This window comes from Anas platyrhynchos, chromosome 19, assembly GCF_047663525.1.
Source record: "Anas platyrhynchos isolate ZD024472 breed Pekin duck chromosome 19, IASCAAS_PekinDuck_T2T, whole genome shotgun sequence".
NCBI classification, from domain to species: Eukaryota; Metazoa; Chordata; class Aves; order Anseriformes; family Anatidae; genus Anas; species Anas platyrhynchos.
This window is the reverse complement of record NC_092605.1, coordinates 6687300-6712559: the sequence shown is the minus strand read 5'-3', so window position 1 is coordinate 6712559 and position 25260 is coordinate 6687300. Positions and strand designations below refer to the sequence as shown.

General features: G+C 37.4%; 2 protein-coding genes across 9 annotated transcripts in view; one reads left to right on the top strand and one right to left on the bottom strand.

The window, feature by feature from the left end:
• The window catches only part of SMURF2 (SMAD specific E3 ubiquitin protein ligase 2), a 65418-nt gene extending 61306 nt beyond the window's left edge, over window positions 1-4112 (top strand). For all 4 annotated transcript variants that reach the window (XM_027471662.3, XM_038165307.2, XM_038165308.2 and 1 more), the window contains exon 19: window positions 256-4112. In XM_027471662.3, the coding sequence (XP_027327463.1) occupies window positions 256-355 (100 nt within the window). In that variant the 3' untranslated portion in view covers window positions 356-4112. The remainder of the gene's footprint in view (window positions 1-255) is intronic.
• On the bottom strand, window positions 2502-25217 carry CEP95 (centrosomal protein 95). Of its 5 annotated transcripts, none has more exons than XM_027471660.3 (22): window positions 24125-24314; window positions 22656-22784; window positions 21582-21689; window positions 20519-20632; window positions 19682-19790; window positions 19125-19234; window positions 18038-18172; window positions 16978-17192; window positions 16473-16542; window positions 15758-15804; window positions 14364-14485; window positions 13932-14061; window positions 13630-13744; window positions 12590-12765; window positions 12229-12321; window positions 11162-11312; window positions 9544-9704; window positions 8658-8732; window positions 8001-8153; window positions 6695-6841; window positions 6530-6601; window positions 2502-6454 (listed from the first exon to the last, which is right to left on the bottom strand). In XM_027471660.3, exons 1-22 carry the CDS (start codon window positions 24144-24146, stop codon window positions 6278-6280), a joined length of 2631 nt encoding a protein of 876 aa, XP_027327461.3. In that variant the 5' UTR covers window positions 24147-24314; the 3' UTR covers window positions 2502-6277. The 5 variants fall into 5 exon arrangements, with proteins under 5 accessions (XP_027327461.3, XP_071881666.1, XP_071881667.1 ...); XM_072025565.1 differs by lacking the exon at window positions 24125-24314 and adding an exon at window positions 25018-25217 and having other exon boundaries at window positions 6085-6454; window positions 13932-14064; XM_072025566.1 differs by lacking the exon at window positions 24125-24314 and adding an exon at window positions 25018-25217 and having other exon boundaries at window positions 6085-6454.
• Between the last annotated feature and the right edge of the window lie 43 nt (window positions 25218-25260).

Here is a 25260-nt window from a genome sequence, read left to right as displayed (position 1 = left end):
GACTGCTTCAGGTCTCTGTTGTGATGTATAGATTTGCTCTCTATACTTTGAACTTAATTTTCTGATGTCATAAATACCGTCCATTACAGAGTAGTACAGGTGTGAAAACTGCAAATTGATTTTATGTATATGAAGTTGACCTCGTTAAATATTGCCTTGTCCTTGTTTCAGCCAGGTTAAAATGAAGTATAGCAGAACTTTGCTAGGTGAGGCCTGAAGTTCCAAATAATTGAAACTTTTGCTTTCTCTTTGCAGCTTTAACCGAATAGACATTCCTCCTTATGAAAGCTATGACAAGCTATACGAGAAGCTGCTAACTGCCATTGAAGAAACATGTGGGTTTGCCGTGGAATGACCCTTCACAGGCTTACCTGAGACTCTATTTATACTCCTGTCAGCCGGAAAGCCCTTCCCTCGCCAAGACTCAAGAAATGCTTGAAATACAGGAAACTTTCCCTTTTCTACACTAGGACACTGTAAGGGAAAGAACAACTTTGGAAATTTTTTTTTCTTCAAGAAAATAGATTCTGTGGTTCCTGCCATAGGATCATTCAGCTGCTATTAAAAACTAATATCTTGAACATACAGAATGCTGACTTTTCCTACATTTCAACAGTTAAGCAGTATTCTATACTTAAAGACTACTACTATTTTTGTAAAAGGTAATCTATTATATTTGCCTACCTGATTTCTATTCTCAGATACCAAGACACAACTTCAGCAGTCGGTACAAGTCACGTTTCAGCCTGTTTTAAATGTATGATACTGAACAGCATCTATACCTGCTATTTTTGGAAAAAAAAATATTTTGGATTATTCTAACTTTGCATAAAATTGGCTGAAAGAATCATTAATCTTTTTAATTAAAGCCACTTACATGTTAACTGCGTTTTCTTATAGTAAAACATTATATTCTGCAATGTAAATTCAACTTAAATGTTACCACAGGGGGCTTTTTTCTATATTTTTTCAAGCATGAATTACAAATAATGATGTTTTGGGGTCCTATTTATATCACTTGTCAGATTCCTTAAAATTTCTAGTATGAGCGACACATACTGTATTTGGTACAGTATTTGTGTTAACATGTGGAATAGGCCTTTTTTAATGAACAGTAGACATTTTGATTTTTTTAAACAGCATTTTTCTAACAAGTCTGTCAAGAGTATTTTTTGTTGCTTTTGACTTTAAACACTGCATTTTTCAACTTTTTTAGCATGTTGATGAGGTAATATTTGACAGCAGAAACCTGTTTGCAGTTCATTTCAGAACCCATCCTGTCCAGTCGACCAAAGTTTGTTTGAATGCAGCCAAATCACATTATATCTTTGTTGATGCTAAAGATTTATCAGGTAAAACATATTTTAATCTTTGTCTAGCTGCTCATGACATGTGGGTTTGTTACAACTAAGGAAAAAGGCGATAAAAAATGATGTATTATCTGAAATGTGTGATGTGCTTTGAAAAAAAGGTTTCAAAAGCACATAATTTATTGATTGTAGGGATGGAAGTAAGTATATATATGAATTATAACATGGGTTGATCTCTTCAAAGGGGAATAAAATGCACTACCAGTAGAGGGAACTGAATTTTGAAGTAAGTTTGGGAATTCTCAGTTAAGATCTATGTGATCTGTTCATGGTGTGTAGATGAATCAGTCTACTTACTAGACAGTGGCATTCTCCTATCAGTGGTGAGAATATCTGGAATAGGTAGCATTTTTTTCCAATCAGTGTTGTTTTTTTTAACATGGGTTACAATTGACCATCAAATCTGCACTATTTTTTACACTGCCAATAAGAAGAAAGTCAAGGGTACAGAAAACGCTGGAAGAATGGGACGTAAATGACTGTTCTGTTCCGCAGTGTAGGCCACACAGAGAACTAGCTAATTTTCTATTTGTTCTATGGAGCTTGAACTTAATTTTGTTCTGCCAAATCTGACTGCCACAGTGAGTAAACTACTACTGGATGTTGTGTATTAGAATAGTGGGCAATAGACTACTTTTTAGAATTGTGGTAGGAATCTGGTGAGCCAAATCCACATGTTCATTTGATTATATATATATTTTTGTACAGCTGTTGCTTCCCAGTTCTGGGCTGGCTGCAGAGCTGAGGCTACTTAGGGATGTAAACTTAAAGCCAAGAAACTTGCTTTGACAGCCAGATTTGACATATATCAGACCCTTCTTTCGTAATTTCAAGGGACTATTGCACTCTTACAATGGCTGGTACCTTTGCTTATAGTCGGAATCCCTAATTCAAGGCTTTCAGGTAATACTATTACCAGAGAAGCTACCACTACGTTTGTCCAGGTTGCCCGGGAGAGAAAAGTAGGATGTTGCCCAGTGTGTTTTTATTCGTTACTGCTGCCTGTGGTTGGGGACCACTGCTTTAGATATGCCCACAGACCTCTTCTCACCCCAAGTTTGGAGGTATGACATTAATTACTCTTTACAGAGACTAGGTTTTTTTTTTGGTTTTTTTTTGTTTGTTTGTTTGTTTTGTTTTTTTTTTGACCACTGTTCAGAGGATTAAAAGTCTCCACTGTTGCATAAGGGATTTCATTCTGCTCTTGCTCAGGCTATGGCTGCAGCCACCCTGATCGTGGAAGCGTGAAAATTCAGTTTGATCCAGTCTTTGGGAGAAGTCAGGGCTCAGTTGGCAGTTCCAGGGAGAAGGTGTGCTGTTCCCTTGGCACCAGACAGCCCACCTCAGTACTATTTAAAGACCATCTCTCTAAGTGTCTCCTGAGCACACCACCTGTACCCACCTCCTAGGAACCTTTTCCCTGTCAGCCTGCTTAGGCTGGTAAGTGTATTGAGCACATAGTTATGGCCACCCTTGTGACAAAAAAGCATTTCTGAGGAGGGGGGAGATGAGCTCTGCAGAATGGAGTGGAGATCAGCTGATAAATACCATTCATTTTCACAGCAGCCTTAGCAGTTCATCTGTTTGTTCTACCAAACATTTTGGTATGGCATAGAGATTTTTTTTTTAGTTGTCTCAGATAAATATTGTAAATTTAATATATTATAGGCAAAACTAGATAAATCTACATTCGACTTCCCATAGCTGACAGATGAGGTTGAATATACCAAGTATTTTGAGTGCCTTTCTACCTTCATGACTGAGAGCTTTAACTTAAAGCACCTCATCACCTAGTCGCATGTTTATCAGAAAATGTTAAAAGGTTCATTCCTTTGCAAAATTTTGTTTCAAGATCATGTCAACTACTTTCCCCTCAAAAAGGTGCTAAGCCTAATATTGCATTTTAACCTTGGACTTTCACCCCATGATTAATGTGAATATTTATTTCAATGTGTCCCTCTTACTGGGTTTTACTTTATCCAGTCTTTAGTTGTTTTAGAGAGATGTCACATCATGGTTTTATGCTGTTGCTTTTCATTATGAATGTTTAATTATGAACAGTGACTTTTGTAGATTTCAAATATACAGTACACAGTTGAGTTTCAGAGGATTTAATTTCTCGGTGTAAAGAGTTTTGTAATGGTGCTTTGTACAGTATGTATTCTAATTTTTTTGCACATAGTTTCAGTTTCCCTAAACTGATTTATTTTTACCAAATTTTTGTGTTGTACTAAAGTCCAGAGCACACAAGCTGTTTTTAAATTCTTGTTCTACAACACTACATCTGTATTGAACTTCTGGTGCGTTTAAACTAGCTGCATTGATGGAAGTAAAAGCTTTGCTTCTATATCATAAGTATGCATCATACAGCTTAATGTAGCATGCTTCAGATTTTAAACAGCACCATATAGTTAACAGGTGCCATTTGTTGTACTTTACACTATGTAGTAGGTTTCTGGCTCTACCACATCCTCAGAGCTTTGTCTGTAGCTGTAATTAGTTTATACAAGTGTAATTACTCCTCCACAAACTGACCGTTCTTAGTTTATCATTTCCATTGTATTTATTACAGAGTGTTTTAGCATTTGATATCATTGTATTTTCACCCAGCTGTTACATGAGCTTTAACAAAAAAAAAATCTGTATAAAATGGTTTTTAAGTACTTAATGTATGTACCCATGCAGAAGTTGAGCAATAAATTGTATGCTGTTTGCACTGTCACAGCATCAATGGTTTAAAAAGTTTTAAGTGTTTCTTAATTAAACATTAAAATGTAACAAAAGCTTTTTTTCAGTAACTCAGCTTTGTCTCAGGAGAAAAAAATTCAGCTCTTAGTGTCTTTCTACAGGCTGCTACCTACAGTTGTACTAAATTGTGCTGAATGTCCTGGTTGAAAAAAATAGTCTTACTTTTGGCTTTCATGTTAATGGTATGTGTGTTTCTTGGAAAGGACTTCCTCTCAGTGTTAGTGAATGGATGTCTCCTCCAAAAAGTCAGCAAAAGCTAAACAACCTTCCTTATGGGAAGAAGAGGATAGAACTTGTAAATACTTGTTAAAATTTAACCTAGCTGGTAAATATTGTCCCTTAAATAGAGAGAGACTTGAAATTAACCTAGTTTTTAGTAACTCCTTGCAAATGGTTGTTAAAGTCAGGGTGTGTTTTTTTACGTGAAGTATATCATGCTTAAACTACCAGCTGTTTTGTTTAATCTGTAAAGGAAACATGTCCAGTTGTTTTTTTTTCCTGGCAGATTTTTTTCCCTCCAAGCATGAGACTTCACTCTGTTGTCAGTTCCATAAGAGACACCATCTCATGGCAGGTTCTGACTATAAAATGCCATTCCATTATGTTTATATCACTTTTTTGCACTAGGCAATTACGAGCAAGAACTCCTGTACTAGAGCCTATTTTAAACTACTCTTTAGGTCAGCCTCGATACTGAGACTATTATAAAATTCCTATTGCCTCAAGCAGAGGAGAATATATCAGTAATCAGCTTTCCTAATTAGCAGTTTGTCTTTATGCAATTACTTCTCAGTTTAAGTATTCACCTGCGTATGTTTCCATCTCATAGGGTATGGCTGCTGAAACCTGAATTTTCTACTAAATGTATTACAGCAGAAGTAAGTGATGAGTCTGTGAAGACAGTTACAGTGACAATGTTAAAAACAGACCTTATAACCATGAAGTAAGGTAAAAGCTGAATGCTGGAATTTTTAATTGCTACTGGCTCTAACATCTTATGGCTGACAGAACTAGAATTACTCTGCCTCCACCTAAACAAAATCATAGGGTATTTTTGAGAAAAATAATGTAAGTACACATTGCTTTAGTCCAAACAATCAGCTTTTAAGACAACAAAATGATTGTTGTTAGTGGTTGTCTATTTGTATGTAGGGTTACCATGCTCACCTTTTGAAGTAGACCAAGTGAAGCAAAATGTTGCTTGTTTGTGCCTTGGCTTTTGTAGTTTTGAAACCCTGGTGTGAAATCCAGTGATCAAAACACCTACAACAAGGCCTTAAAAAGGCAGCACACCAAATACAGGTGACCTAACATGTAGCCCTCTCCCAGCAGTTACTGTAAGAAAAAAATTGCAGAGACTTAAAAATATGTACATAATTACATTCAAGGGGGACATACCATTAAAGACGGCCATCCACAGGTCCCTCAAAGGATTCAGTTCTTGTGGAAGCTTGTATATCACTGCTTCCTAAGAATTTCCATTGTTTCCTATCTCAAGCAATGTTTTTTCCAATATATTTATAGTTTACATAATAGTCTTTTATATGGATTGCTATAAATAACAGCAATTATAAAATATGGTCTTCATTGCAAACAGTATTCTGTAATATAGGTAGCCTTCCCTTGAGTAATATATTAAAATTACTGATGTTTGTCAGGTTTATGGCAGCATTCTCTATCTCATCTTTCCAAAGGAAACGTGAAGTGTTGATATTGTTTTTGAGATCTTGTCTTTTTTGTCAGCTTTCTAACCCAGTTACTTCTGATCAATACTGTTAGTATGGCTTTTTAATTCCAGCAGTAGAATAAGCATAAGAATATAGGAAGGTTAGCATCAACTGTTTCACTGAGACAGCTTCACTAAAACACACGTGGCCTTCATCTTGTGATGAAGCCATCCTAGGATGACTTCATCCTACTTCTTCTGTGTTGAGTTCAACATTATCTCAGCCTTTCTAAGAAGATAGAAAGTACTTTAAAACTTTATTGATGATCATAAAAGTGCTCAAAGTTCCAGACACCAGCAACTACCCCTCCGACCCGTCAAGATGACAGATCTGGTCTTAGAGAACAACAGCTACACACCATCTTCTTGTTACAGCAGTTCTTAAAGATTCCCACCAGCTTAGCCAGACAGCTGCAGTGATATTTACCATGTCTTATGAGAAATTGCTTTTGCTATACTGAAAGGAAGCCATCTGAAGTCGAGATTTCAGTCTGTCTGCTTCTAGTTCTTGAAAAAAGGTGTCATCATCATTTTGCATTATTGCAGTTTGCAGTTGTTGTATTTCCTTTTCCATCCTTGATCTCAATTCTCTTTTTGTTTTCTGCAGCATCTGAAGAAAATACAAGTATTAACCATATCACAGAAAGAAAGAAAGAAAGTAACTATATAAAATTGAAATCCTTACTTGTGCTTGTGCTTTCTCTCTGGTTTGGATTTCTTGGCGTTCTTGAGATAAAGCTTCTGCTAGCATGGAAAACTTAAGCATAAAGAATGTTTGAGTTGAACCAATTAAAGGAATGGCTTTTAGTATTTAAAATATTAACTGGCTATTTTTGCTGATTAAACTTACCTGATCTTTGTAATAGTTCTCCATGGACTCTAACTCATTTTGATGCTCTCTTCTTTGCTCAGCACGCATCTCTTGAGCATATGCTCTGAGGTCCTTTAGTCTTTGCTTCTGAATTTCTAAGCCTTCTTCAAATAAGTTTTTAAATATCTGCCAACAATTAAAAAAGCAAACAAAATTTTCCCAGAAACTTACAAAAGCTTGGTTGTTTTTGGAATTACTAAGCTTTTCTGAATATAAGGCTTAGATCAACCAATTTAATTTGAATAAGATACTTTTAAGTATATATTAACATTTTCAGCTGCTTTATCTCATAATGAAAGAATGATCACAAGATAGGGTCATTGCCTGTGGAAAAGTATAGTAAGTATTTTGTACTGGTGGCACAGACAAGCTGAGTTGTACTGGTAGTATTAACTTAGCTGGAATTTTTAGATAAAAGTAAATTTTTCATCTGTTCAGTTAGATTAATAAGAAAGTGACTTGAACAGCAAATATTTATTGAGTTCTAAAAGTACTTCATAAGATATGACAATATAAGCCCAACTCTGAATGTGCACTGTGAATACAGCCCACCCTGTATTCTGCTGTCTAACTTAGGGACCTTCATCCAGATTTCCCATAACAGGAAATCCAGCCTGTACTCAAGCTTTCCATTCATACGAAAGAATACTTAGCAGCTACACTACTGCAGAGCTTGAGAGGCACAGGTCTCAGATTGCTAAAAATGGATTATGCACTAAACTTATAGAATATAAAATGTGAGAATTGTGCATTTACTCCTGTAAAATATACCAACTGTTTGCTTACTTTAGCTCTCTGATGTGCAGCCCTGAATAGAGACCATCTGTCAAGAAGTCCACTTTGTCTAACAAACATGAGTGAGTGGTTTTTGATCAGTTTCCTTAACTGAAGATTTAGGGTATTTCCTTTGGGGAGTAGCTATAGGAATTTCTTAATTGTACTGTTTCATGAAACTTCATTTCCCCAATTTGTCATGTTACCAGCCCTGTTTTTCCATACGGACACTGACCATTTTTCTCCTTTGCTTAACCCCACCAACCATCCTTTCTTGTATTACAGTGGCCTGCCTTAAACTGTATCAGTGTTTCCAAAGAAGGAACCTTTTCAGCTGTGGCTTTGACTACCTAACCACTTAATCCGGGCTCCTAAATTCTGTTCGCTTAACTTGCTCTCTGTCTACTTGTACCATTACCTCAACTACAATAACGCCAGTTCTCAGCACCAGGGTCCAACCAATAGAGAAGAATTCCACACTTGAAAAGCAAGACAGACATCTTGTACTTACCCTTTCTTCCCGTGTCCTAGCCCGCATCATCTTGGCACGCAACTGGACCCGGTAATCTTCATAGTATTTCCTGGCTCTAACAATTTGTTGGCGTTTTTCTTTCACCTTATTCTGAGCCCATTTCTGTCGGCAGATACGTTGCTTAAATTCTTGCTAAGTGGAGAAAGTAGAGGTAAGACCACCAAGCTTTTAATAGATTTTCTGCAAGCAAAGCTTTGTTAATTATTTCTAATAAGTTGGGTCCCTTTTAAAGGACTGTTTCCCTACCCCAATTTTAAAGTTTTAAACCATAAATGCAGTGTAATTAACACTGATTTAGCAAACTGCTGCCATGAACAGTACTATATAGTTAAGCAGCCAACGCTGCAGTGGTTGCTGGTGTTTTTAACAATACCAGGAGCCTGAAATTCTTCCTCCTTGCATGTTCTCAGGATTTTATACTTGTAAGGCAACAGCGCAATGTAATAATAGTATTCCATTTGCATGACCTCAGTGACCACACAGCAAGCAGCAGATTGTGGCATTTGAGACCATAGCTACTCAAGAGACAAAGTTATAAAATAAGAAACAACTTTCATGGACCAGGGAGTATGCATTCTAGCTAGCTCAACATGCGAGTTTCCAAATTACATAACAAATACCATTCAAAGAACATACCAGTCTCTTGTTATGGTCTTGATCTTTTTTAATAATTGCAACAAGAAGCTCATGCTTCCTCAGGGCTTGTTGAACCTGGAGTTTTTTTAAAAAAAACAAACAAACAAAACCAACCAGTTACTTCCATCATTCTGCAGAACAGACATTTGTGCGTAGGAGTTTTAAGATAAATATTGCCCCTCTGCTATGCTATTTATATTGAGAGTTACCAGGCATAAGGTAAACAACTAATGTTGTGGATACCTTTTAAGCTACAAGACTGTTGAGAATTTGTACTTAAAACTACAGACTTCTTTTAAAAAAAAAAAAAAAAAAAAAAAAAGTTGAGCCCAATTGTCTAGGTGTGTACATCCCCTATTCAACCAACCTCCTCATCTTAGGAAGAAGGTATTTCTTCCCTTGAACAACTGCTTCTAAGACTAAATGAGTATTATTTGGCTTAACTTTATTCACTGTAGTTGCACATGATGTCTTGTCAGAAAATAGGTCTAAGAAATCTTTAGCAGAGATTTTATAAAACCTGGAGTTACAGTAGTAAAAGCAGTTTTACTATAGACACTGTATGCAGTTAATTGAGCTTGATCAGATTTCAAGGCAGAGTTTGTCTACATTACTGATGGCATTGATAACAGTACTTTAAAATGCACCTAGCTCATATCATATTTGTAATAGAAATGCAAGTCTAAAGAAGCAGTATCCACGTTCTGTATCTCAAAGCTCAGATATACATCCTTTCACATTGTGCTTTGGATGCATGTGTACCCTAGCTATGCTACATATAGAGAGCATATATCATTTATTATGAAATACAAACTGATGAATACTACTGTTCTGTGAGAAGTTCTGTCCTTGCTAACACTTAAAAGGTAAGAATAAGAATGTTCACCTCATTTTGGAGTTTTAGCTTAGCTCTGCCAGAAGCTGCCTTAAGTTGTTCAGTCTGTGCAAGTTGCTGACGCCACATTTTATTCATCATGTGGTTGGAAATATGCAGGTGGGGAAACTCTTCCAGTAGCTGAAGCAGGAGGTCATCATCTCTTACTTCCACTACAAGGTAAAGACAGATGTAAACAATAAATTCCTGGAGAATACATTTAGTGGTAAAGTCTTCCAGACGGTGTCAGCCTAAGTTACAAAATATTTCAAATTGAACAACACTGTATGCAACTACCATGCTGTTACTATGATGTCAACTTAAACCCAGGAGGACATAGCATCACTCTGTCAGAACAGCAGCTGAGAAAGTAAGTGGCTTTTTTTTTTTTTTCTCTGGTGAAGAATTGCTTTTATAGCTCAGGTTTGATTTCTCTCCCTCTTACCATGTTTAATCTGATTTAGACAGGTATCCTTTTCTTTTTTCAAATGGTTCAGATGATCACTAATTAGCAATTACTTTCTTTCCATCTCTCACTGGCTGCAGCAACTTAATGCTAATATAGCAGTAGCAGTGAGAGAGCCAGATCAAATAAATAGGTGGAAAACAAACCGAATCATCACAGGACGGCTTGGGTTGGAAGGGACCTTAAAAAGCACCTCTTTCCAAGCCCCCTGCCATCGGCAAGGATGCTACCTACTAGATCAGGTTGCCTCATCCAACCTGTTTTTGAACACCTCCAGAGATAGGGCGTCCGTAAGTTCTCTGGGCAGCCTGTTCCAGTGTCTCACCACCCTCTGAGTGAAGAATTTCTTCTTAACATCTAATCTAAATCTCCTCTCTTTTAGTTTAAAACCACTTCCCTTAGTCCTATCGTTATATGCCTGAGTAAAAGGTCATTCTCCAAATTGTTTTGCAACCAGTGCACTCATTACTTCTTTGATCTTCGTGGCAGGAAAAAGTTATGGGGAAATTAAACAAGTGGGTATTAATCAAGTACATGCCTCTTAAACACTCAAAAAGAAAAAAAGCAGTATACCTGAGCAACATTTGGGTACACTGGAGATTATACCGTGACCTTATATATAAGCATGCATAATGCTGTTTGACTGACTGAGTCTGTGATTTGTGTTGGCTGTTCTTGGAACATCACTTGCTCAGCAAAACCAGTGGCAGCGTTACTGCTACAACAGTAGGGTCTTTTCCTACCAAACATTCTGCTCTATTACCTGCACATGGCTCAGCACCAGCCCACTCAAGCTACAGGCCCAAATTTAAATCTAATACATGTTCAGGAAAAAAAAGGGAAAAAAACAAAACAAAACAAACTGAGCTCAGAGTATAGTGGAGCAAGTACAGGAGTAGCAGTAATGGAAACAAGCATTGAAAGTAATCCAGGGGATTTTAAGGAGGTAGCAAATGGGTCACAGTTTTGAATTGTGCATGGGTGGTTTACATTTACTTAAAGCATTATCTTCCCTAACAAAAATCCAGACATATGGAGGTCATAAGAAGGGGAAAATGCTACAGCTGACTGGTATATGTTGGACCGATGCCTTTATTCTTGGAGTTCAACTAATGCTTTCAAAGGATGCCAGTTTTCCACCAAGTATAGTTTTGCATTTCTTACTTGGAGCTGCTTTCTTTGGCTTCACAGTCCCTCGTTTTGGAATCCACTGGCTGTATCTGGGATTCCGAGGTGTGGTTTTTCTAGAATAAACTTTCACTGGCTGAGGCATTTTTGGAGGTTCTTTAAAGATGTTTTCTTTGTATTCTTGTTCCTTAGGAGCAGATGTAAAACAGATGGAGAACAGGTATGAGAAGGGAAAGACTGATAGATCACATAGTTTGGATATCAGAACTTAAATGGCTTTGAAACTGTAGAATGAGAAATTGGACATACTGAATTGGATTCTCCAGAAGTCGAGAATTTACCAAATGCAGGCCAGGGTTCAAATAAAGGTTAAATCTCACTATTGCATAACCTCAGTTCTTCTGCAGCACTTAGCATTACCGCAGCAGCCTATGGATCGCTTCTGCAAAGGCTGTGAAAATGGCCAGTGCATCCCACACGAGGATGACACAGCTTACCAGCTTAAGTTCCTTGCTGTTCCAGTAGTATGCAAGTAAGTAGCAAGACCCCCCTTTGCCAGATTCATAGCAGCAGAGATTCATCCTTGCACAAAAAAAAATGACTTTTACAGTAGCTGGAAAAAGATTATGACAATATTTTCCCATAATTACCTGTACTGTATGGGGGATCCAACCGGATCAACCTAGCTCTTAAGGGGATTGGGGGCAGGTATGACGAAGTACCTATCTGAGAAGGCCTGCAATATCTCACTACTCAAACGTTTTCTTGGAATGATCACTAGCACTAACACTACTTTTCAAATCATCACGAGAAGTTTCCATAGGCTGGCCTGAACTATCTTCTTACTTTGCTTCAGTTCTTTAAATCAGAGTCTCTTGAAGTTATCACTTCATGTAAAAAGTACGGTGGTTAAGTTACCCCTAAGAATAATACCTACAGATGTTGAAACTTGAAAAGATGTCCCTCTGCTCACTATTTGAACAGCATACAGCACAGTAACTGACACTAGAGTCAAGGTGTTTCTGTATTCATGCCATGCACAGTGTCTAGATGGAGCATTTAGACAAATTTTAAGATAACAAGCACCACAGTGCATTACATACCATTTCCTTGACTTCTTCTCTGAGTTTGGAAATTCTAAGCCTCTCCCTAGCTTCATAAATTCTTAGTTCATCTTCATAAGCTTTAGCAACCACCTAGAAAGCAAAAATAAGAGGATTTGCAAAGCAAATGACCAATCCATATGACTATGTTGTTAACTTCTCAGTGTATGGGTCAAAATTGATTCTTCCGCATATTTTTTTTCTTTTTGCGGCAAGATTTGGGCTCTACATCTCTTCTTAGCAGTCTACCAATACAGCAGTACAAAATCACAAGTGTCTGCAGTAAGTAAGGACATTCAGTTTTAATACTTTTAGTATAACTACTGGTAAGAATAGTCGATAGGTCTAACCCTGAAGTTACCTTTGCTTCTTGTGTTCTTTCATCCTTTTCTTTTTGCAGTTGGTTACATATTTTCCTCATTTGCCCTTTTCCATTACTGTGAAGTACATCTAACTCAGAAAAAAGTTGACGCTGAGATGAGGGTGAGGACGGAGACAAGGATCGTGGCCTGACTGGGTACTTCGTATGTGGTGTGTCTGTAAGGAGAGTTGTTGCATCAAGTGTTTAACTTGAAATGAAAAAGCCTCCAGCCACGTGTAAGGAAAAATAAAGCTTGGGGTTTTGTTTTTTAAAAAAGGCACACACACCAAAAATCTTTCCACAGCAGAAAAGTTCAAGTGTTTAGCACAAATTAAATCATAAAAATCTAAAGCCTTTGCTTTTAGGATTATCCCTGCCCTGAATCACATGTGTTGGGGCGTGTATAATAGCAGAAGTGCCAGGAGATATTCAAGATAGGAAAGGATAAAGCAGCAAAAACATTTGAAAGTAACTCAAGGTCAGAGACTGACAAGGGTCATAAACAGCTTCATCTTGCAACATGATGTTGTACATGTGGATTAGATCAAGTTATGTGATAGTGTTTTTTTTCTTAATCTCCTGTACCTATAAGGGTAGTTATATAATTGTATTGCTACCAACACACACTGCCTGGTGTAAGATAACTAGATGTGTATGTTGTGTTCAGTACCAAAGAAAGCACAGTAAAGTGTATTGTGAACAAGCCCTCACTTTAAAGTCACAGTTCTGTCAAATGCACTTGTGTGTTCTGTCTCTTGCCCCACTTCCTGTACGCTTTTCACTGCAGCTGTATTTGCCTTGTATTTCTGTGGAGTTTTACCATAGCTACTTAAACCATTAAATGGGAACTTAATTGTAATTCTATTAGTGTTGCTCAGATTTGGATCTAAAACAGAAAATACAAGTCAAAGAGCACAATACAAAACTTAGGGAAACTAGGTGTAGTTCAATGCATCGGCTTTGACGAGTAGGGTTTGTGGTGGTTTTTTTTTTTGATGTTCCTTTCCATCCTAATACTTAAGCATCATAAGAGACATTACCTTGCTTAGTTTTCCTTCTGCGATAATCCATGACACTGTCACTGTGCTGAGACAGGTTGTCTTCGTCTGTCAACTCCTCTTCTCTGGCATGCCCACCCAAAGCTCTCTTTAACATCTGTTGGATAGATTTGGGGGTAAGAGGGTGTGGCAGGACTTAGGTTCAATAGTTCATTCAAAATTTAGAACTGTCAAGTCAGGTGTTAACTGAAGATTTTCTTTTCATTAATATTAAATGTATATTCTTGTTTCCAGCTGTTACTTCTAAGGACAGTTTGCTTGGATACAACAAAGATTTCACTTACTAAATCTAGTTCATTTAACCTGCGAGAAAGTTTTTCTGATACTTGATGAAGCTCTTGCTTAGATAGATTTTCTTTTGTTGTTCTGGGGGAAAGAGACTCTTCAAGTGAATCTGTGGTAGAATTTTCAAATCTGCTAAAACAAAACAGAGATTTCATTTCTATTTTAAAAACTTATAGATAAGCATTACCTCATACAATTCCAGTTCACTTTTTGTATAAGCACATTTTTATAGGATTAAGTAAAATCTGGTTGTGTAAATAACTGTATTTAAGAAAATGTGTATGTGACAGAAGTAGGAAGGATATTTGTTAAAATTAACCTTTCACTGTCGTGCAGCCAAGGAAGAGACTGCATTAAAAAAAAAAAAAAAGGTGGTGGGCGTTGTATAGGAAAGTGCTTGCTTGGATCAGTAAAAGGAAAACTGAACTTGCCTTTTCTTTCTAGGCAGATGCCTTGATTGAGGTCTTGGAGTCTGTGCTACTTGCTCAGTATGTAGTGAGAATTTTTGATCTAAGGGAGAAGCAGATGTAGAAGTCCCATATACCCAAGGAACCTAGAAAAATGATTAGTTAAGATTTTATTAAGGTTTCCACAATAATGCTCAAAAATACCATAGATCATGGTGGTAGGGAGACCCTACAACAGCTTTTATAAAAGAACCACCTCAAATCATATAATCACATAATATATATATATGCATACGCATTTTATATATGCTATATATAAATTTAAATGAAGTAGTTACATGTCCATGACCCCTGACTTGAAGATACTGTGTTTTAGAAAGTTAGATGTTTAAAGAAATAAGCTAGCAAAAATATAGATTAGTTTAAGGATCATCTGGAGCTAAACCACCATGTCAGAAGAATGAAGTCTAGATATCAGTACCCTTGTATGCTACCTCACTAGCTTGGGACTAACGCTAAGTAATGCAAGTAAGCTGAACTTCCCTGAGTATGGTCTAAGCTGCAAACATACCAAAAGAAATCAGTTAGGCACTTATGCCCTTATGTCATTTAATTACAACAGTTCGGTATTGCATGGTAATTGATCTGTTCAAACTGGAATGTTCAGGGTTAGCATACATACACTTGCAAATGCACCAATGGAAAAATAATTTTAAAGACAATGTTTTAAGCAGACAATGCAAAAGGCAAAAGTAAAGACTATTGAAAACAGCCTTTGGAACAAATGAAGTCTGCGAGTACCTCTTGTGGCTGCAGAAGGCAAAAAAAAAAAAAAAAAAAAAAAAAAACCATTTCCAGAGCAGGCAACTTCCTACACAGACATGCTTCTACAAGCACAGAATGGCATCTGCTGATGAGTTTGTAGGTTTTGCATCATTCGGTTTTTGAAAAGCAGGGGACAATACAAGGAAATAAAAAGCAAGTATCCAAACAGGCAGCTCAGTGAGCTTTAGAAAGGGAGCAAAATCTAAATTTTACTGGCATCTGAATAACCCCAGAAAACAAAAATTCTTACTAATTTAGAATACTGATACGCTTCAGAGAAAGGAAATGTCCTCTTGTGTTTTATATGTCTCTGAATAAAAACAAGATAACTAGTAGCTGTTTCTTATGAATTGAAACACAATAGGTACTGGCAATTCTACCTCTTGGAGCAAACAACTCCTGAAAGAATTGATGCGACTTAAAACTTTGTGGTCACAGTATAACAACATTGCATTACTAATTGTATAATGAAGCGAGAAGCCCAAAAGCAGGTTTGAAGAAAGCTCTGAAGTGCCACAAAATAACAAAATAATTGTGTGATTCCAAATGCATTGACTGAACTTCCACAAAGATGGTAAAGATGCAACATTTACCTTTGCCATGTTGTTTTCAGCACCACTTGAGACCATCTTGTCTCCTGCTGCAGAAACATATGACAGGTAAGTGTTAGTTGATAGCGTAGACCACACTGTGCCTACTAATGTACAGAACAACTACAAAAAAGATGCAATCCATAGCTTGTTGAACCAAATCATTCCAAGAAAACATAACGAACAAGGCAATTGTGTTTACAGTGTTGTGACATTCGTTTCAGTAATTTCTCAATTTCTGGATTTTCAGTGCCATGGGAATGCTATGGAAACTAAGAAGGCAACTGGTATCTCCCAGACAACAGAGCAAATAAGCACTGAAAACCAGTTTCTAAATCTTTTATACAATAGCAGTTTAGAACTTTTTCTTCAAGCTGAAAATGGCTTATATTTGGACCATGTTCCTCTGCTCAGAGTAAGCTCAGCTATATGAGTTATCTGCTGGAAGCAAATTCTGTAGCATAGGCACATCTAATTGGATTAACTAAGAAAGAAGTTGTACTGGGAACAAGTTATTTTTCTTGAGCAGAATGAACAGTTTGAAAGTAATCTATTTTTTTCTCTCTATATAAAACAGAGATAGAAACATGAACTTGTGGCTGAATTTAAAAAAGATGCACTGGTAGTTTCAAAACCATGTTTCTCATAGTGCCAATAAAATTAAAAGCAACGTTTGACAAAACAGAGTTGTTCTATGGGAAGCAAAATTCTCTCTCACCAGGGATTTTCCTTGATAGAGGAAGACTACTACAGACATCTTCAGTTTTTTGTGTAAGTGATGTTTCAAGCTGAAAGAAAAATTGACCTGGTTTATATGAATTTACAGGAAAGTTTTGACAGCAAAGTTGCACATTAGATTTGTCTGAGTATGGCAAGCAATGCTCATTTTATTGGTAGCAATACAGAAAATGCAACTATCATTTTATTGCTTACCTCACTGTTAACTGTGCAGTTACATTGATTTTGGACATACATGTATAACTCCATGTATGATTATGGAGGTGCATATATATGTATCTCCATGCGTAAAATATAAACACCCCCACACTCAAATTAACTTCCTGTCTGGACCACTCAGTGATGAATGAATTTAAAACCCATTTTTAGATACATTCAGAAATGTTTTTCAGGTACCAATTATTCTCATTCTGCAAATATACTAGACAGTTTTAAAAGGAAAGCAGTATTAATTAATAAAAATCAAAGGATGGGTTTCTACTTACTGTAGGAGTTTCCAGTTCTTGACAGTTAACCAAAGCTGATGACTGGCTGGCTGAGCTCTGATAACGTCTCTCCACAGGATCATGAGATCTGGCTTCAGCAGGCTGAAATGGTGGTAGCAAGGGAATAGCCTGGCGTATAGGCTCGCCAAGTTTCTTAGCACTGGAACTCAAACCATCTTTTTGAAGTTCATCAGTATGAACAAACCCCATTGAACCTTAAGAGACAAATATAAAGAACTTGAAGCATTATCTAATCTATTAAAGCAGAATGTTATTTTTTAATATATTCTACATATATTAGATGGATGTTTAAGTATCTAATGGTAACTACAATCTTTGTTGGATTACACAGAATAGCACTGTAAGATTTTTATGCCTTTTTATGGTACTTTTTTTTCTCTGTTTACAAAGTTGCATACTGCAGGCCCTCCTTGTTTTACCACTTCTCGAAGAGCATCATGTTTTTCCATGACTGTAGAACATATTGTTCTCATACTTCAAGAATGTAGCTATATGCCTACCTGGTAAATACCTTTTGATTGGGTGTTATTTTCCCCAAAAAGATGGTCATTTGAGACACATGCTGGGGAATTCCTAACAACTTGCAGGAATTCTGAGCATTGACAGAGCCATACTCATTAGAGGCCAGGGACAACTGAAGATGGCTGCCATCTGTCAGAATGATTCACCCAAGACAATCTATTCATAACTGTCCTTAAGAACAGCATGAAATCCCCCTGTAGAACATGATTTTGGATGCTAGAATCTTCCAGGAGAACTTTTTACTTTCTGTATTTCACAAATTGAACCACAAAAAGGGGAGGGAAAAAAAAAAAAGAGCTGAAGCTGAGCTGATACCTAGCTAAGCAGAAATACCCTAGACTACGTGAACTTCTGCCTCTGGGACAATAAAATATAGAGCATAACATTTCTGAAGAACTTGATTTATTTATTTATTTATTTTAAATATAGCTAGAGCGCTTCTAGCCATGAGTAAAGCTCTTCTCCACGTTCCCTTAGTCAGAATCAGGTAGGTTAGATGTGGAGACTGGGCACTTACCATCTTCTTTTTCCTTCACAATGGCCTTTTCAGCTTGAGAGAACTGTCTAGATACTGTTGCAATAACCTCTGAGTTTTTCAGTTCTTCTATATCCTTTCTCACTTCTGCTGGTAACAATTCAGGAAACTGGAATTCTAGACGTGGTGTTTGAAAAAGATAAATTAAAAACTATAAAGCATTTTGTTATGAGATGTTTAGACAGACAACTTTCTTATTAGGTATAATTAGTAACTTGACCTCAGTGATCCATACTATGACCAAATGGCAAGCATTAAAATAAGTCTGACTTAATGCCTACTTGTACCTTCATTCTCTAATACTAATTCATAGTATTTCTTTATGCTTCCACTTGGAAAAATTAGTCACCAATAGGAATGTCACTGAAATAGGAATGGGCTCCATTTAAATGATCTGCATATTATTTGTTCAAGAGCCATCCATAATATTACTAAGTTACCCACACTTCTAACATCTCCTTTAAAAATGAATGTAAAATTGTCATTTTACAATTTTAAATAATACTCTTTACACTGCAAATTAAAAGCTTCAGAAATCTCTTAATCTTCTGGGAAAAAAAAAATCTTTGTAGGGAAGACTGAATTAGAAGTCAAACAACAAAACCTTTATTCAGGTAACATAGCTCAGCAGCCATGAAAAAGTCTCAAACATCTACTCTAGGAAATCCACATTCTAACTCCAACAAGATCAACCGCAGGTAGGTACTTTCCTTACTGTATGATTTTTATTTTTTATTTTTTGAAAAATAAGAATTTAAGATAGTATTTTTTTGGAATAACATTAAATAAAAAGGTGAAAAGTGCTGGTACCTCAAGCCTACATAACAGTTGTTTAAAGGCTATGCATTGTTCTTTAAATGTATATTTCTATATATGCATAAGTATGACTTATCAGAAGCATAAATACTTAAATTTGAGGGAAGTTTCAAAAGAAAGGGACGTTTGATTTTGTTACTTATTTACTGTGATTCATTGACATATTTAAACTGCCTAACAGTTTTACTATCTGCAAAGCCTATAAATATTACTATAGATTATTTTTTTAAAATATATATTTACCCAAACTCACCTTCCCCTCTCTCTGAGAATGAATGAGCAGTATCTCCAAGTCTAATTAATTCACTGGTAGATTCTGATCCATCTACATCATGGGACCGAATGAAAAGTTCTGACTGGGAACTAAAAGGAACATGAAGTGGTAAAATATTTACTCTAAAAGTCTTTGCCTCTTCAGTCCACAAGGTGGAGCTGCAAAAGAGTCCCAGCTCTACTTCAGTTAGCTTCTATAGCACAGGACATCAGAGGCCTGCTTCCACAAAACAAACCAATGCAGAAGTCATAAAGATAGATCTAATGCAGTTTAACTAAAATGTGATCATTTAAAACTGAGACAAAGTTTTGAACCAGTCTCATTTCACATGCAAAGTAAGATTAAGGGAAACAAAATGCCATCAGCATTCTTCATAGACAAAAAAGTTCTAGACATCTCTTGTTGCCTAACCAGAAAGATGTAATTAGTATATTTCCTACTTGCATAGTATTGAAAACTACTAGCTGTTCTATAGATATACAAAAACAGTAGTCAATTACTGTATAAATACTTCAAGTGTTCAAAGTTATTCTTACCCTGAAACTGATGAAAGTTTTGAAGGCAGCGTAAGTTGACCACCATTGCTTTCCAGCTGCTCTGGAGATACGACTTGAATTTTGTTATTGGGCGGCTCATTTATCTCAACTGTTAATAATAAAGAGGCATTAATTTTCAGGAAAACTAATTCTATGCATAAACTAACATATTATTACCAATATTATCAAAATAGTTTAAGAGTAATAAAACATAATAAGGATGATATCTAAAATTATGACCTATCTTCTTCCTCAAAATTAAATCCTGTATTTATAACTAGAAAAATCAGAACCCCTACCACACAAGTGAAGCAGAAAGATGACATTCTCCAATTCTCACCTTTTAACAAGTTTTGGGAAAAAATATATTTTTTTTCATAATTACTGCTCAAGAAAACACTGAATGTAGTTACTCAGTTTGGCCTCCAAATTCCAGCCCTCCCCCCCTGTGGTCAGTGTCAGTCTCTCTCCTCTTCTGCGTTGCCATGGTCATAAAGATGGCAAAAACACCAAAGAAATCTTTGTTACATTGGAAATACTTTTTTTTGATCTTGGGCACCCCAAAACAAGGCTTCACAAAGCTTGCATTTTCCAGTGGTAATCATTCCCTGTAGGTGCTATTGAGGAGAACAGAAAAGGAACAGTTTTTATCTACTCTGGGAGCTGTATTCTGTCCATGAGTACCGAACTGTGAAGAACTCTGGTCACAAGAACTTCAAGCCCTTGGCAAGCTGACTTGATAGCAAACAAACAGAAAAAAAAAAGTTAGCAGCTGTCTATAATACTGTATTATCAGAACACGATACCCTAAATTTGGACATCTGTCTACTCACTCACCTCCATTCTGAGAAGAGGATTCACTGACTTCTTCTGTAAGATACTCTAATAAGCCATCAAATATTTCAAGGAGGTTTTTGATAGATTCCCTTTCTCCTTTCACAATGTTCTCACCTTAAGAGAAGGTAGTGCCACACATTAATAATCAGTACTTCTACTAATTATTAGAATAAAAATAAGTTTGTAATTCTTAAAAAAAAAAAACAAAAAACTTTTCTGAAGACTGGAAATTCTTGTGAAGGTGTCAGCTCAAAGAAAAGCTGGCCACTCGTGTATGGCTACATGCATAAATTTAATATATCTTAAAAGCATCCTAAAATTGCATATTTTCAGTTCTACTAATCAAAAGCTTACTGATGCTACAATTACTTCCACAAAAAATAATAATAGCACATACACACACACAAATATATATCTAAAATACACAGGGATATTCTCAGAGAGGGACGCTATTACTATGCACTTAGGCACGTTAGCGACAGCATCAACCAAGTCTATGAACTGGCAGGAAGGATTACAAATATCAGCTATACGGTACTGTATAGTTACCAAGATAGAAAGAGTTATTTCATGTCAAGCAGTTTTCATTCTTTGCAGGCTATGTTATTCAAGGCTATACATATGAATACTCAAAGTGATCATGTGTGTAAAGGACAGACACGATGTGGTCCAAATCTTATACACATCAACTATTAGAATTTGATATCAAGTTCGAAATTCAAGGCTCAGGTTTTAAAGCTCAGTTTCCAAGCTTAACTGTAAAATTCTATGATTCTGTGAAAATATTGAGCCAGTAAAAACTTCAGGTAGCGCTTTAGCAGACTAAGTGAGTATTACTGTTAACTTTCATGTTTCCTACAAATCTGTGTTATACAAGAGGACTCATATTTATTCTTGACTTTCTGTCTAAGTGTATAACCTGATGTCCACAGGAAGGATTCGGTGTTTTGATGACAGTCACTGCAGGTGAAAAGATCCTGCTTTGTAACATATGGTTCTTATAAAGTATTCAATTAAAACAAACATTCAGCTAGTGCTTGTCAATATTAAAATGAGTACTCACCGGTGATATGTGACAAGCTGACCTGCAAGTAGTCCAGTGCTAGAGAATCAATTACCGCTTGTACATTATGTGCATCATCCTCTTGAGTTCTAGGAGTAGCTATGAAATCTATTTAAAACAAATGCATACCTTTTAGGCTACATAAATAGATAGTTTATTGCTTATATTTTTACTAAAATATTTTTACTTTTAAAATACTAACTTGTAAGTAAAAATTACTTGTGTATTTGGTGAAAAAGCCCAATAATCATATGTTGTATGAAATCTTTAATAAAAACTGAGCACAAACATGGAATACCCACTGGAAGGTGTGAGGATTTTATCAGCTGTGATACTGAATACAAAAATAGGGACTAGTTATATAGTTTTTCTCCTTCACTCCTAGCACATGTATCTAGTGAACATCATTAAATTTGAATTACAGTTTGCCTTAAGGTCTTTTCCTTCTCTGTCAGCAACTAGCAGGACAGTCTTGTATTCTACTTAATTGGGAGCAACATTAATTATTTTTAGTTTTGGGCTTATATTAACAGAACTTCTACCTCCAACAGCTGGCATGTAGGTCAGTGCTATTAAATCTCCTGCAGCAAGGAGATGCTTGATGCTCCCCAAACAAAATAGTTTACCATAAAACAAGCAAATATGTAAATGTAACTCCTGAACAATTGTCACTGTAGTAAAACGGACGTGGGCTAAACAAGAGTTAAATTGCAGTTTCTCTTAGCAGACTAGGTACTAAGCATTTTATAAGAACAGGATTTGATAGTAATGCTGTTTTAACAGAAATGAGTCAATTCACACCCTTCACAGGTATTAGCTTCAAGGCATAATTTTCATTAGAAAACATTCTACTGTAGCTGTATTACTGAGCTTCCCTTGCAGCTGCTGTTAATAGCAGTAAAAAAAAAGTGTTACTTAAATCTGTTCAGAGAGTGTCTTATGTGTTTGTCTTAGAAATGATACAATACTTTAAAAACCCTCTATATGTAATAAATACATTGTGCAAACTTGAATTTGTTCATTACAAAACATGCAGAGACAAGAAAAAGCACGTTTAGAAATTAATGTTCCCACCTGGTACTTTTTCCCCCAAGATTGATTCATAAAGACGAACAAACACATCAGCACCACATTCCGAGAGATGCTTTATGTTCTGGGTTATGTGACAGCGCCTTAAAAGTTCATTGGCAACATCAACCCAATCTATTAAGAAGTAAAACAGATTAACAACAGAACTGAAAGACACACAAATAAATACATGGTTACAGTGAAAGAAGTGGTTTTGACTCCACCATACATGGTTGATCACAATCACACTACCTCGATCACCCGAAGTATTGAACCTGTGCTATGCTTTCTGTTCCACACCCGATTTCCTCCACCCACACACAGCATGAGGGATGGCACATGCCGCTATCTGCTTCAAGTACACAGCTGGAGCACAGCTGGAGCAGAGAGCCAAAGGGTACTTATGTATTAAGTACCACGGACTAGGCAGGCATTTTTCCTCCCAAATAAAGAAAAGCAAATTTTGATCTGGATGAGTAACTAGGAATTTCAACCTTGTACAACACGATAAAATAAGCATGGATGTTCCTTTATAAAGAATCAGAAATTACATCCACTTATAAAAAAAAGCACACATCCTATAAACCCAGTTTTTCTCACATCCTTAGGCTATGATAACACTAAGAACATATGTATTTTTCATGGAAGTTTAAATTCAAGGACCATTTTTTTCAGCTTGCTGTTTAAGGATTACAAGAATACGGAGTTACTTCACTCCAGTGAGCACAGTAAGAGATGGATGCACACAGAGCTGGATTTTTCCACAACTTTTGAGTACTGAATTCAAAGTGCTCTGAGAGACATGCTTTCTCTACAGATTTTTTTCTTCACCACCCAATTCAAATATCACCTTGGAAGAGAAAGTCTTCTTGTCTGTTTATCTCTATGATATCTTAAGATGTTTTTCCCTAGTTGTTGTTTTTGCAAACAATACAGTGTTTTTAGTAAGTACTGTCAAGGACTTCAAGTTACCAGAAAAGTGGTAAGACATTTTTTGAAGAAAAAAGAAAATGCAGGGTTACTACAACAGAGACTGCTTTGTACTGTTTTTCTTATAGAGGCAGGAAGAACAACTTTTCTGTCTCTTCACATAGTTCCGGAAATCACTTTACAGTAACATTTTATTAACTTTAAAAAAAATAATAATGAGAGTTTCGAGGAGCATCCCCAGATCAGCCGGGCAAGCTCTAGAAAGCCTCAGCTACCGTTCACCTCCAGCTTCTGTCTGAACTTGTCGCCAGAGAAAGGTGGGGTGAAGGCTATAAAATGCTTAAAAACCCATGACACAAGGAAAAAAAAAAAAAAAAAAAAAAAAAAAAAAAAAAAAAAAAAACTTTAAGCGACGTGACGTCTGAACGGAACGGAAGGCGCTGCTCTAAGGCCTAGTGCTGCCTCAGCCGTGAGGCCAACCTCCCCGCGAGGCCCCCTCAGGAGGGGCCCGCGGGCGGGAGCGGGGCTCCCCCGGCCGCCCCTACCTGCCCGCTCGGCGCTGCCCATAGCCGCCCCTCAGCGCCGGCCGCCTCCAACGGCCGCTGCGCGCTTCAAACGGCGCCTCCCGGCAGGCCCCGCGCTCACCGGGCGGGCGGGGCCTGGCGTTACCGGGCCCTGTGTGTACGAGGCTGTAGGGGCGGTGTTGTGGCAGAGCCGCGGTCGCTGTGGAAACAGAGCCGGGGGAGCCTGGGCTGGAAGCCAGGCCGCAGGGCGGGGCGCGGCCCCTTCTACCCCCATGCTCCCCCCCCCTTCTTCTTCTTCTCTTCAGACCCTGGTCGTGACGCCCGCCCCGTGTCAGGTGCCGGCTTCTGGCCCTCGAGCCCAGCCCAGGCCTCGCAGCCCGGCCCGGCCGCCCGAGCCTCCTTGGGCCGAGCTCGGCGCCTGGGCCATAAAATGGCGGCGCGGCCTCAGCGCCTGGCCCGCTGCGAGGCCTCGTCGAGGGCGTTCTGCCCCCATCGCGCTGAACCCAGACGGGTTTTTCGTTTGACCCTCCCCCCACCCTTTTTTGTTTGTTTTGTTTTGTTTGAGCATTTGCTTTTTCTCAAAATAAAGCATGGAGGTCAGGTGGGGCAGGGGAGATTTCTAAAAACTCGTAGCACTTGACCTCACAGGCCTGGCCTGGGGTTGTTTGCGAGTGGGCGGTGATGGTGGCTGTACACTGATGGGGTTATCGTGTGGGTGGAGGCTCGTTGTAATTCTGTAGGCTGTATAAGCTTGCCTGGGAAGTGCAGGGTAACAGTGACGTTCATAAGTGAAGGGGAGAACTCTTAAAAGTAAAATCTATGAGATTTTGTCTAGAGAAGCTTAGTGTGCTGTTAAGTGCTAGAGTACAGATTTTTGGAGGTGTTGAATGGTGAAAGCATGTAACTATCCTTACCAAGCAGCAGTATAGGGCATTGCTTAGGTATTCTGGAACTTCCATGTTGCATCAAGTCATGCAAAAATAGAAATAATGGTGCCTTTTATCCTTCAGCTCCTGGAGCATGACAGAAGCAGCTGAGAACCTAATTGTGAGTGTGGAAATAAATGACTGGCAGCAAGTAAACAGAGAAAATGACAGCTGTAATAGTCTGAGGACATAATTTGTAGGTATATAATTAAATGCACATATCACTTTAAT

Coding starts and splice junctions, on each gene's coding strand:
- CEP95 (XM_072025565.1), bottom strand. CDS start 25,069: ATGCAACATGGAAGTTCCAGAATACCTAAGCAATGCCCTATACTGCTG. Junction 14,486..15,757: donor CTGAAAACAACATGGCAAAG/GTAAATGTTGCA, acceptor TCATTTTTCTAG/GTTCCTTGGGTATATGGGAC. Junction 8,733..9,543: donor AGCTAAAACTCCAAAATGAG/GTGAACATTCTT, acceptor AAAAAACTCCAG/GTTCAACAAGCCCTGAGGAA.